At 46.3% G+C, this 13477-nt stretch overlaps 1 protein-coding gene across 1 annotated transcript in view; it reads right to left on the reverse strand.

Annotated features, from left to right (window-relative positions):
• LOC121008815 (rap guanine nucleotide exchange factor 4-like) overlaps window positions 1-13477 on the reverse strand; it is a 70797-nt gene that overhangs the window by 27527 nt on the left and 29793 nt on the right. Inside the window, exon 2 of the mRNA XM_040441511.1 lies at window positions 2725-2867. Coding sequence (XP_040297445.1) covers window positions 2725-2867 — 143 coding nt within the window. The remainder of the gene's footprint in view (window positions 1-2724; window positions 2868-13477) is intronic.

Genomic DNA, 13477 nt, shown 5'->3' on the forward strand with positions numbered 1-13477 from the left:
GGACCCCATAAGAAAGATATATAGACTTCCAATATATTTGATCATGAACTGATGAGATGGAATGATTTTAGAGCAAAATACCAATTGGCGACTTCTCATTACCTGCCATTTTACCAGATCAAATCCTATTGTAAAAAACAATCTGAATCGTTAGGGGAAGGGGATAGGTTGACATGGTTCGAGGCCCAAGTGGGCAAAGATAAGTCGATGACCTCCCTTTTAAAGCTGCAGATTGTACACATGGAACGCCCACCCTGCTAAAATCAAGTGAAAACACTGACCAAGAGCAGTTTGCGTATGAGGCTAAATGTCAAATACTTTTTCCTTTCATAAAACTACAAGATGCCATGACTGCCATTCATTTTAATTAAAAAGCAACCTAAAAAAATGCAAATGTGAGCCAACTCCCCAAATGTACTTTTATTGTAATCAACTTCATTATTGGATGTAGATGTTAATTTTTTTGTACAACTGCATTCAATTGCAGATGTATTAAAATGTCACGTCCGTCAGAACGGGGTAGTTCTTCTCTTCAAACAGCTAATCAGCGAGGGTGGTGGGAATCAGACTCCTGACGATCTGACAGCGATTACCTATCCTGAGGATAGGTCATCAATATAGGAAACTAGACAACCCCTTTAATCCTCCCCAGCACCACATTCGCAAGTACCAAAACGGTGGTACCTTCCTGCTCAGTGCCCCCGACTCTCTGCACTCAACCTGTCCCCAGACCCTCCCCTCTGCTCTGAGTGATTGCTCCAGCATTCTCCTGATTGCACTCTAGAGCCGTCACTCAGAGCAGAGGGGGCGGGTGGGGGAAGTGTTCAGTACAGGAAGCCGAGGGCGCTGAACATGCAGGAAACAATTTCACAGCACCGGGGATTAAATACCGAGTTCCTTTGTCAAGAAACCTACATGACCATCATCCTAGGTATGCTTACGCTGCACCTTCAAACAGAGGTCCCAATAACGCCTGTACAAGCGTCACAGACGCCTGTTCAGGCCATTTTACTCCCTGGAAAAAGACTCATGTGTATTTTTATGCATGGTCTTTTTCTAGTTAGGAGCTCTGAATCAGAAGCTGCCAGGCCCGGCACACATGAAGCCCCGCCCCTCACGGACATCTCACCAGAAGCAACTCCAGAGTCTGGCCTAAAACACTACATTGTGGTTACAGGACCTGTGGTGATGTCACAGTCATGTGATCAGCCATGTGTGTGGGAGGAGTTAGGGGAACACAGGCTCGGTGTAGGACTGTGCTGGTGGAGAATGCAGAGGTACTTTATGTATGGAAGGTGTGTCAGTGTAACCAGTCTATTGTACAGTTCTATCTGTGTAATGGACGTGTGGCAGCGTCAGGCAGGCCCTGTGTGTGGCAGCATCAGGCGGGCCCTGTGTGTGGCAGCGTCAGACGGTCAGCAGTTGTGAGAGGTCAAAACTACTGATAGACTCGCTTTTTGGTGCTTATACACATTATTATACACATCCATTTAATCTCTATGGAACTAGTGGAAATATCTGGGTGCTGTACTCAGCTATGTCCGTCAGTCTAATAGACCATTACTTCCTTCAAACTCTTCTAGAACTGGGGCACAGGACCCCGTTTTAGTGACTGAATGGGGGTCCTAGCTCGGGCCACCAATGATCATAGTATGATAAATAAATGTTGTTTGTAGGATAATCCCATTAAGGGACTTCCAGATTTATGCCTTGTCCAGGGCCTAAGGAGCAGAGAATTCTCTTTTCAGGCTTTCTCTGAATCCATATCTGAGGTATACCCCAGGCTGAGAGCTGGATCCTTTTTGTCTGTACCTTTTAGGCTACTTTCACACTAGCGTTCAGAGCGGATCCGTCTGATGTCTGCTCAGACGGATCCGCTCCTATAATGCAGACGTTTGTATCCGTTCAGAACGGATCCGTCTGCATTATAACTTAGAAAAAATTCTAAGTGTGAAAGTTGCCTGAACGGATCCGTTCAGACTTTACATTGAAAGTCAATGGGGACGGATTGAGACATATGGTGTCATCTTCAAACGGATCCGTCCCCATTGACTTACATTGTAAGTCTGGACGGATCCGCTTGCCTCCGCACGGCCAGGCGGACACCCGAACGCTGCAAGCAGCGTTCAGGTGTCCGCCTGCTGAGCGGAGCGGAGGCTGAACGCCGCCAGACTGATGCATTCTGAGCGGATCCGCGTCCACTCAGAATGCATTAGGGCTGGACGGATGCGTTCGGGGCCGCTTGTGAGCCCCTTCAAACGGAGCTTACGAGCGGACACCCGAACGCAGGTGTGAAAGTAGCCTAAACTTGGTAAGCATACTGTAATAGGCCTCAATTATCAAAGCCGTCTCGTAAAAAAGTGGTATTGCTGACCTTGGGTTCAGCTTTCATTTTCTATACCAATAATTTGCTGCTATAAATACAGAGGACACTTTTTTTCTCACGGTTTTGATATATCAGGCGCAGGATTTGCTACTATATAAATAAAAAAAATAAAAAAAACAATAGTTAATTTAGGCTCGTCACACCTGCATCATGGCTTCCGTTTCGAATCACTCCCACAATGCACTGTTGGCTCTGTCATATAACCGACGCCGCCTGCACCAAATGACCCCTGCTGTCTTATAATTAGGTCCATTGGGTTTTGACAGAAACCTCACTGGAGGCCTCCAAACTAGCCTATGACGCAGGTGTGAACAGAGCCTTACATTGTCTGTACTTACACGTAACCCCCTTTTCCAAGCTCTCATAATATCCACAGAAGCAGATCTGCTGAAGTAAATTAGGATGGAATCTCTCGAAAGCCTTCACTTCTTTCAGACGGGCGAATATTATGTCTACGTCTTCTCCTGAACGCTCCACTGGCCTGGAAAGCAATCAAAATATAGAAACTCAAAGTCATGAAAGTAGGTGACAGATTAGAATATGACTCATAAAGTGCGAGAAATATTAGATTGCAAAGATTTACACCGAGGCTCGTAGGTCGGGATTCGTGTGAAGCCGACACTGGGACATGGGGGTGAAGCAGCAATTGGTAAGACACGATTTGACAGCTGTCGCACCATGGAACAAATACATGGAACAACCTGTACATTGACCTGAGAGATACAATACACAGACCCTGTAGATGTACTGTACATTGATGAATCGCTGAGTGGTAGTTTTATCTTAAAGGGGGTCTTCTGGGTGTTTTCACCAAGCACTGAAGAGGGAGGGGGGGTGTGGTGAATGGAGAACAGTTAGATCAGGGGATGCGATAGGCTAACCCAAAAATGTGTTTTTAGGGAGCGCTTAAAGGGTTTCAGTCACCCCAATTTTCGCTATTAAACAAGCTGACATTATAGATGTGAAAATGTCACCTGAATTTAAGGCTGCATTTCTTTTATTTAAAGGGAACCTGTCACCGGGATTTTGTGTATAGAGCTGAGGACATGGGTTGCTAGATGGCCGCTAGCACATCCGCAATACCCAGTCCCCATAGCTCTGTGTGCTTTTATTGTGTAAAAAAACGATTTGATACATATGCAAATTAACCTGAGATGTGTCCGGTACGTGAGATGAGTCAGGGACAGGACTCATCTCAGGTTAATTTGCATATGTATCAAATCGGTCTTTTGACACACTAAAAGCACACAGAGCTATGGGGACTGGGTATTGCGGATGTGCTAGTAGCCATCTAGAAACCCATGTCCTCAGCTCTATACTCAAAATCCCGGTGACAGGTTCCCTTTAAGTATCCCCCCGGTTTCGTGTAATTTTAACTTTTATTATATGCAAATTAGCCTGTAGGAGCAGGGGCTGCTCCTAGAGGCTCCGTTCGCCCACCTCATTTCCACGCCCTTCTGTCTTGATTGACGGGGCCAGGCCAGAGTTGGTTATCCTGCTGGCCCCGTCTGCCATGTAAATCTCGCGCCTGCGCCGCCCCGTTCAGTATTCGGCGCAGGCACAGTGAGAGTCGGCAGCCGAATACTGATTTAAATGGCTGCTGATTGCTACTGGAAACAGTCAACAAGCTTGTCAGCAGAGACATCCCCAACAGCTTAAAAGGTCTGCATGTACATGTTAAAGGGGTTGTCTCACTTCAGCAAATGGCATTTATCATGTAGACAAAGTGAATACAAGGCACTTACTAATGTATTGTGATTGTCCATATCTCCTCCTTCGCTGGCTTGATTAATTTTTCCATCACATTATACACAGCTCGTATCCAGAGGTTATGACCACCCTGCAATCCATCAGCAATGGTCATGCTTGCACACTATAGGAAAAAGCACCAGCTTATGTGTGCTCCCGCGGTCTTGGCCACCAGAGAGGCTGGCACTTTTTCTTAAAGTGCCAGCCTCTCTGGTGGCCAAGTCCGCGGGAGCACACATAGGCTGGTGCTTTTTCCTATAGTGTGCAAGCATGACCATTGCTGATGGATTGCAGGGTGGAGATATGGACAATCACAGTTAGGGCTGCAGCTATCGACTATTTTTGTGATAGAGTATTCTATCGCTTAGGCCTCCTGCACACGAACGTATTTTTTTGCGGTCCGCAAAAACGGGTCCCGTTTTCCCGTGATCCGTGACCGTTTTTTCGTCCGTGGGTCTTCCTTGATTTTTGGAGGATCCACGGACATGAAAAAAAAGTCGTTTTGGTGTCCGCCTGGCCGTGCGGAGCCAAACGGATCCGTCCTGAATTACAATGCAAGTCAATGGTGACGGATCCGTTTGACGTTGACACAATATGGTGCCATTTCAAACGGATCCGTCCCTATTGACTTTCAATGTAAAGTCTGGAGTCCCTTTTATACCATCGGATCGGAGTTTTCTCCAATCCGATGGTATATTTTAACTTGAAGCGTCCCCATCACCATGGGAACGCCCCTATGTTAGAATATACTGTCGGATATGAGTTAGATCGTGAAACCTCATTTCCGACAGTATATTCTAACACAGAGGCGTTCCCATGGTGATGGGGACGCTTCAAGTTAAAATATACCATCGGATTGGAGAAAACTCCAATTGTACTATTGTACTATTGCTATGTAACCATGGCAACCAGGACTGTAGTAGCGTCCTGGTTGCCATGGTTACCGATCGGAGCCCCAGCGATTAAACTGGGACTCCGATCGGAACTCCGCTGCCACCAATGATGATGGGGAGGGGGGAGATGGGAGGCCGCACACTGGCCACCAATGTTGTTAATGCTATAGAGGGAGGGGGGGCCGATGGGGGGCGCACACTGTGCCACCAAGGAATTATTACAATAGAGGGAGGGAGGGGGGGGGGGGGCGCACAGCAGGGGGCAGTCTTGTACACAGTTTGTAGTGTATTCTAACTAGAAGCGTCCCCATCACCATGGGAACGCTTCTGTGTTAGAATATACTGTCGGTTCTGAGTTTTCACGAAGTGAAAACTCAGCTTTGAAAAAGCTTTATGCAGACGGATCTTCGGATCCGTCTGTATAAAAACTAACCTACGGCCACGGATCACGGACACGGATGCCAATCTTGTGTGCATCCGTGTTCTTTCACGGACCCATTGACTTGAATGGGTCCGTGAACCGTTGGCCGTGAAAAAAATAGGACAGGTCATATTTTTTTCACGGCCATGAAACACGGATCACGGATGCGGCTGCAAAACGGTGCATTTTCCGTTTTTTCCACGGACCCATTGAAAGTCAATGGGTCCGCGAAAAAAAACGGAAAACGGCACAACGGCCACGGGTGCACACAACGGTCGTGTGCAGGAGGCCTTAATCTAACGATTAATCGAGTACTCTAATAACAAAAAACTAATTAAAAGAACACTTTTCTTTATAAAAACTCCTCAGCTGTCCCCCATGCCATCAGCTCCCTCCCCCCCCCCCCCCCAGTGCCACCCTGTCCCCCTCCTAGCCATGTCCCCAGCGCCAGTACTTACCTTTCCTGTAGGGGCGCTGCTCCACAGCTCCTTCATCTTCTTCAAGCGCTGCACTGTCATCCTGACGTCACACAGCGTCGGGTCATAGTTCGCTGCTTACGTGCACTATGACCTGACGATGTGTCAGGATACAGTGCAGCGAGGTACGGGCGGGCGGATAACCACGGAGCGGTGAGTATATATCAAGCGCTTCACTCCCGCTCCATGGTCACATGACACAAACGAATCCTCGATGCAAAATATTTGCATCAGGGATTTTTTGGGTGTCGAATTACTCGATTCAATCGAGAAATCGTTTCAGCCCTAATCACAATACATTAGTAAGTGCCTTGTATTTACTTTCTCTACATGATAAATGCCATTTTCTGAAGGGAAACAACCCCTTAACGCCCCTTTCACACGGGCGTTGCGGATTGGGGCCGGATGCGTTCAGGGTAAATGGTGCGATTTTGACACTAAAACAAGTCAGTTTTCACTGCGATTGCGTTCCATGTTTGCGTTTTTTCCGCGCGGGTGCAAAACATTGTAATGAGTTTTGCACGTGCGTGAGAAAAATCGGCATGTTTGGTACCCAGACCCGAACTTCTTTACAGAAGTTCGGGTTTAGGTTAGGTGTTGTGTAGATTTTATTATTTTCCCTTATAACATGGTTATAAGGAAAAATAATAGCATTCTTACTACAGAATGCATAGTACAATAGGGCTGGAGGGGTTAAAAAAAATAATTTAACTCACCTTAATCCACTTGATCGCACAGCCCAGCTTCTCTTCTGTCTTCTTCGAGGAATAGGACCTTTGATGACGTCACTGCGCTCATCACATGGTCCATCACATGATCTTTTACCATGGTGATGGATCATGTGACGGACCATGTGATAAGTGCAGTGACGTCATCAAAGGTCCTTTTGCTGTGCACAGCAAAGAAGACAGAAGAGAAGCCGGGCTGCGCGATCAAGTGGATTAAGGTGAGTTATATTATTATTATATTTTTTTAACCTCTCCAGCCCTATTGTACTAAGCATTCTGTATTAAGAATGCTATTATTTTCCCTTATAACCATGTTATAAGGGAAAATAATAATGATCGGGTCCCCATCCCAATCGTCTCCTAGCAACCGTGCGTGAAAGTCGCACCGCATCCGCACTTGCTTGCGATTTTCATGCAGCCCCATTCACTTCTATGGGGCCTGCGTTGCGTCAAAAACGCAGAATATAGAACATGCTGCGATTTTCACTCAATGCACAAGTGATGCGTGAAAATCACAGCTCGTGTGCACAGCTCTATAGAAATGAATGGGTCCGGATTCAGTGCGGGTGCAATGCGTTCACGTCACGCATCGCAACCGCGCGGAAAACTTGCTCGTGTGAAAGGGGCCTTAGGCTCCAGAGGTTCCATCGGCAGTCCTGGCAGATTTTACAGAAGGATCTGTATTGCTTTTCCTGTCAAATAGCAGACACCACAATGGAACCTGGTGGACCCAATGATAAACATGTGTAATGTACCTTTCTCACATAAAGGTCTCAAACTGCAGAGATGATTGTAGAGCAGGAAAGTCAGTGGCCACCTTATAGGCACTCGCCCCCAAGTGTCAATTTCATAGGAAGCCAGTTCATCTCTCGGTATAGCTTTTGGAGTGTGAGAGGAAACACATGCATACATAGGTAGATAATATGAACACTACACAGATGTTGCCCTTAGTCCAATTTGAATTGAGGAGCCCATGGCTGCAAGGTACTGTAGCAGTGCTAACTACTGAACCACCATGCGGCAGTCCACCAGGCATCTGTCATGAGAAGGATCCAGAAATGCATTGTGAGGTCTGTCATACAGAAAACCCACAATGCATGTGTGAATAAGGCATCACCCTGTTGGTCAGGACCCCCACATCCCTGGTAATATTCTGTCAAAAACTACCGCCTTCAGTTTTTAGGAGATGGACCAAGGAAATACTTCAGACACTGCTAAAGCGCCTACCAGGTTTCACACTGTCGGGGTATTTTACGAATGATGGTGACTAAAGGGGTAACAAATCATTGGGCAAAACACTTCACTTTCTAAGCTATATTTCGATGCATTTTTGTTTAATTTATTTTTACAGTGGCCCCATAAAGGGGTTATGTCATGATTGATATAAAAAGTTCATGACAATCTCTTTCTAGCAAAGCTAGAACCAGCCCTGTACCTCACATGGATCCAGAGATCTGCACATTCATTGCTCTAATAGCTCAGCTAGATTATGTTCAGCTGGGCAGCTCAGGGGACGTGTCCCTTCTGCTGCAGCTCTCTCTCTGTAACTACCACAGCTTCTAACAGAACATATGGCTACTGGCAGTTGAAGATTTAAGCCTCATTAACACGTCAGTGTTCGGTCAGTGATTTCCATCAGTGATTTTGAGCCAAAACGGTGCGGCTCTAAACACAGAACAGGTGCAGGTCTCTCCATTATACCTTATGTCTGTGGGGCTCCTATCCTGGTTTTGGCTCACAATCACCGATGGGAAAACACTGACGTGTGAATAAGGCTTTAAACTGAGCACATTCAACCAGCTCAGAGAAATAAAAAATAAGGAGAAGAAGAAACAGCAGGTGGCGCTATACAGATACATTTTATTGAATAGCTCACTGGCTATACAAAATGTTTAATTACATGTAATTACCAAAAGTATTCAGATCCAGGTGCTGGTTTTAAAAAAGGTAGAATATGTTTCAGGACACAACCCCTTTAAGCAACAATACTCTCAACACACAATACAATGCTCCTTCTTTGTCTATTCAAAGAAAAAACATTCAATGCCGAGACACCGCACAGGCATTTCACTGGTAAAACACCTGTATAAGGGCTCGTTTACACGAACGTGTTAAGCCCGTGCCCGTGCTGTGGACCGCAAATTGCGGTCTGCAATGCACGGGCACCGTCCGTGGGGCAGGCGCATGGGGATCGCAGACCCATTCACTTGAATGGATCCGCGATCCTTCTGTTCCGCAAAAAGATAGAGCAAGTTCTATCTTTTTGAGGTGCGGAAGCATGGAATGTAACCCCAGAAAGCACTCCGTAGTGCTTCCGTAGTGTTCCGCATCTCCGGACCCATTAAAATGAATGGGTCCGCATCAGTGATGCTGAATGGCCACGGAACGTTGCCCGTGTATTGCGTGTGAACGAGCCCTAAGGTTAATGTGTGTCCAAATTCTGGTACTCTGTTCCGGCATATGCCAGACCCCATCGAAGCCTGACAGATCCCAATCACTATAATGGGGTCCGTTGAAATTCCAGCATGAATACAGGCATTCTGCCGGGTAAAATACCACTGTGGGAGTTCATCCTTTTTTGCCGAAATGTGTACTAGAGGCTCATGCCATAGCTTCTAACCAAAATGTGAACCTAGCCTTACCGAGGTATATGCACACCTCTCTACAAAACATTGTGGTATTACATGTCCTTTACTATTCCCTACTTGCGCTAGTAAAAAAAAAAAAAAAATATATATGAATTTCATGAGCTTTTCATTGCAGTTTTACTAGAATTTTCATCCATCTATCCATTCTTTAAAGAGCCTCTGTCAGCATGAGCACTAGGGGAATAGCAGCAGCGGTGCTACAAGTGTTATGCCGGCCCCTCGGTGCTCAAACTGCCTAAATAGCACAATTAAAAAAGTCCACATATCTTCGCAGTGGAGCAAGCTAAAAAATAAAAAAGTGTTGTTTTAGCATGATTAACCCTACCAGGCAACATGCCTGGTTTAATAGGGCTGATCATGCTGACAGAGGCTCTTTAACATGTTTTCTTTGGAGTTTCTTTTTTCTTCTAAAGAAAAGCCTATGGGAAAACGGCAGATAAAAATGCCATACCTAGAGCATGCTATGTTTAAAAAAACACCAAGGACTCAAAGAAATGCTAGAAAAATGTCTTCCCCAAAAAAATCATTGCTTGCAGCGCGTTTTATTTGTCACTATTGTCTTTCAGCTAACCAAATGCAGCATTTCGTGGGCAAAAAAGTGCATGTAAAAAGACTAGGAAAACACCATTTCTAGAACCAATTTCTAGTTTTCCATAGAGATTTCATCACAGCCTACAATATTTTTTATCAATGGTAATCCCGGAATAAATCCTGAGGGACCACCATATGAGTTGTGCTGTTTGCTTCATCTGCAGCCCCCTGCTGAAGACTGAAAGCAGTAAATATGGTGACAAAGAATACTACGTCGTCAACACTAGAGGTCCCCAGAATCCGTGCTAAATTGTGGCCAAAGATTGCATACAATTAAATCACGCAGACAACTGCAGACTCAATTCAGTCTATGTTACTTGTATTGGCTTTGACTGCATTGTCATCCTATAAATACAATTCATCCTAAAAAATTCATGTCAACGTCCCTATACTTAAGGTTTTTTCAGTCTTTGCTTAAAGGGGTTGTTCACCTTTTGGGGGGAGTTTAGGCAGACCCAACCCACCTTCCTGATGAGACCCCAAAAAGAAGCATACTTACCTGTTCCCTGCCACAGGGTCCCAGCTCCATCATTGCCCTGCTTCCACCACCTCGCTGATGTTCCACGCTGTCATGTCCACTTTCATGCCAATGACTGGCTGCAGCGGTGACCTAGCCCCCTTGCATCACGTGACCAAATGGTATGAAGCAAGGGACATGCGTCAAATTGAATGTTGACAGAAGGGGATGTGAACAAGGCAGCAATGGCCAGGCACCTACGAAGCACGGAACCAGCAGTGGGGAGCAGGATAGTATACCCAACCCCTCCCTGCCAAAAAAAGGTTAACAGCCCCTTTAACTTTGCGAATAGTTCACTTTATCTTGTACTGATTTTGAGTTATATGAGTTCTCTAGAGTTAAATAAAAATTTGAGAAGCAGCTGTAAATGATAAAAAAAATAAAAAAAATTTACATTTTCTCCCCTGCCCCTTCCAGTGCTGATCTCCGGATCTGCAGAGCTAAGGCTACTTTCACACCTGCATTCAGGTGTCCGCTCGTGAGCTCCGTTTGAAGGGGCTCACGAGCGGTCCTGAACGCAGCCGTCTGGCTCTAATGCATTCTCAGTGGAGGCGGATCCACTGAGAATGCATCCGCCTGCCAGCGCTCAGCCTCCGCTCCGCTCAGTGAGCGGACACCTGAACGCTGCTTGCAGCGTTCGGGTGTCCGCCTGGCCGTGCAGAGGCGAGCGGATCCGTCCAGACTTATAATGGAAGTCAATGGGGACGGATCCGCTTGAAGATGACACCATATGGCTCAATCTTCAAGCGGATCCGTTCCCCATTGACTTTCAATGTAAAGTCTGAACGGATCCGCTCAGGCTACTTTCAGACTTAGAAAATTTTCTAAGTTATAATGCAGACGGATCCGTTCTGAACGGATGCAAACGTCTGCATTATAGGAGCGGATCCGTCTGATGAAACATCAGACGGACCCGCTCCGAACGCTAGTGTGAAAGTAGCCTAACTTAATTTTCTTAGTGGTGATGTTCCAAGCACACAGATCATCGTACAGACCATCACTGGCCTCAATAGCATATGGCACGTCACTGCTGAGGCCAGTAATTTTATAACAAGACACGGAGGCTCGTATTGCATCACTCTTTCTTTACTGAATTCCACAGCAGCAAAGAATTAACATAAAAAAATCAAGGACAAACCCCCAAATAACCCCTCCCATAAACCAGTCCATAAATAGGTCCTCTCTTGTCATATCTTCCTCTTTCTTTGCTGCTGCCCAGCAGATAAGTGTCTCTTTATTTCGACTAATGAAGTTATTTTTCTTACTGTATTAATATTAGAAGGTTTTAGATCTTGTCTTTTTATCTTATAGCCTTTTGATGTTAATTCCCTTGGTCTTAATAATCTAGTGATATATACTGTGCCCTGTTTCGTTTTGCCCTATTTCTTATTGTCTTGGACAAAATTGTCCTTCCTTCATTCTAGTTTGATCGCTTGTTCTTCTGTTCGATTTCGCTTGTTCTTATTCTATATTATATTACACTTGTACCTCATCTTTTCCTTTTCATGCGTTCCCGGCGCCATTGCTCCTCTATCAGGTAAGCGGTTCGCGCTTCTTGCCGTCCGAAGTCTCGCGATCTCCGAGACTTTGGCGGCATTCGCTTTTGGGGGGCGGGGCGCGCCGGGCCCGAGATTCTTGGGCGCCATCTTGCTTACCCTCCTCTGACTTCTTCTTGCAGCTGCCGGCAGCCGCCGGCTCCTAGGATTACATTGCGGCCGCCATCTTATTACTCCTTGAGTGTAGGGGGAGTTTCTTATCTCCTCCCCCTCCACCCTCTATTCCGTTTCCGGTGACGCCGTCCTCTGCACGTCTGCATCGGTACCTGCGCCTGCCTGCTCTCTTAGATTCTCTACTGTTATTTGTCTTTGTTCTCTCCAGGAGTGACTAACTCCTTAACATGTCTCTACCCAGCGATATCCCTTTGTCCCTTGTGAACCCTACCACCAGCTCCATTACGCCCCCTGTTGGTTCTAGTCTCATTCATGCTGAGTCCCATGTACTGGATTTACAGCAATCCATTTTTACAGCTATTGCTAATGCCATGGGCAATATGTCCTCTATGATTTCCCAATCTGTTTCTCAAGTGCTTAGAGCACAAAACCCGGTCGCCACCCCCACTGTTAACCCTACTCCTGTTACCTCCAGAATTGATCGTGTAGATGGCTTAGTTCCATCAAAAGACAACGTGCCTAGGTCACGTAAGAGAGCCTGCCCGCGCCAGGCGGACAAAGCGTGCCCCTGGAAGTCCGCTCGGGCTCGTCCCGAATCCAGTTCTGACTCTGATATTGAGTCTAATGAGGAGGTTTTGAGTGAGGATCATTATTCCTCTGAAATAGACCTTGAAGGGGTCCGGGTGGCTGACGAGTTTAAAAGGGTTTTCTCCCCCACATCCCCCCCCCTTCTGGCGCAGGTCCAGAAACTGGTACCCCGGGACCTGACTCCCTTATTAATCCACAGGGCGAACCCCTGTTTGACCCAGACAGCCTTCACCATCCTAGGTCGGCAGAATGGTTAGTGGGCCACATCCCTCATGTGGCCCACTATTTGGAGAATAGGGTGAGAAAGCCACTCTCCAAGGAGACCCGTAATAAGTTAAAGGCTGAATGCCCCCGGCCCTTAATACCAAATAAAGTGTGTGAGACACCAAACGTGGATCCAAAAATGATCCAATTCCTTTCCAAATCGGGCTTTAATCCCCGCAAAAGGCCTAGACTCCGCTCTTCGGGCTTGTCAGGACAAGCTCCTAGACAGTTTAGGGCCCCTGACAAAAAATTTTGAAATGGCTGAAACTGCCAGATCTGAGGGTACGGCCATAGACCCAGAAGAACTAAGTGGCTGGATGCAGCGCACCATTTGTTTAATAGGAAATGTCAATTCCTCACTCTCCATTGAACGAAGAAAGGCTCTTCTTATGAAGATCGAACCCAAATTTTCTAATATGGCACTAACTGAGACGGGTAAGGAGGCTCAGGGGCTCCTCTTTGGTGATAGCTTTATCAAAGATCTAGGAAAATTTGTGGGAGCGTTTACTGCACTTGATAAAGCGCAAAGCTCCATGCGCAAGGTGT

Source organism: Bufo bufo, chromosome 7 (assembly GCF_905171765.1).
Source record: "Bufo bufo chromosome 7, aBufBuf1.1, whole genome shotgun sequence".
In the NCBI taxonomy this organism is placed as follows: Eukaryota; Metazoa; Chordata; class Amphibia; order Anura; family Bufonidae; genus Bufo; species Bufo bufo.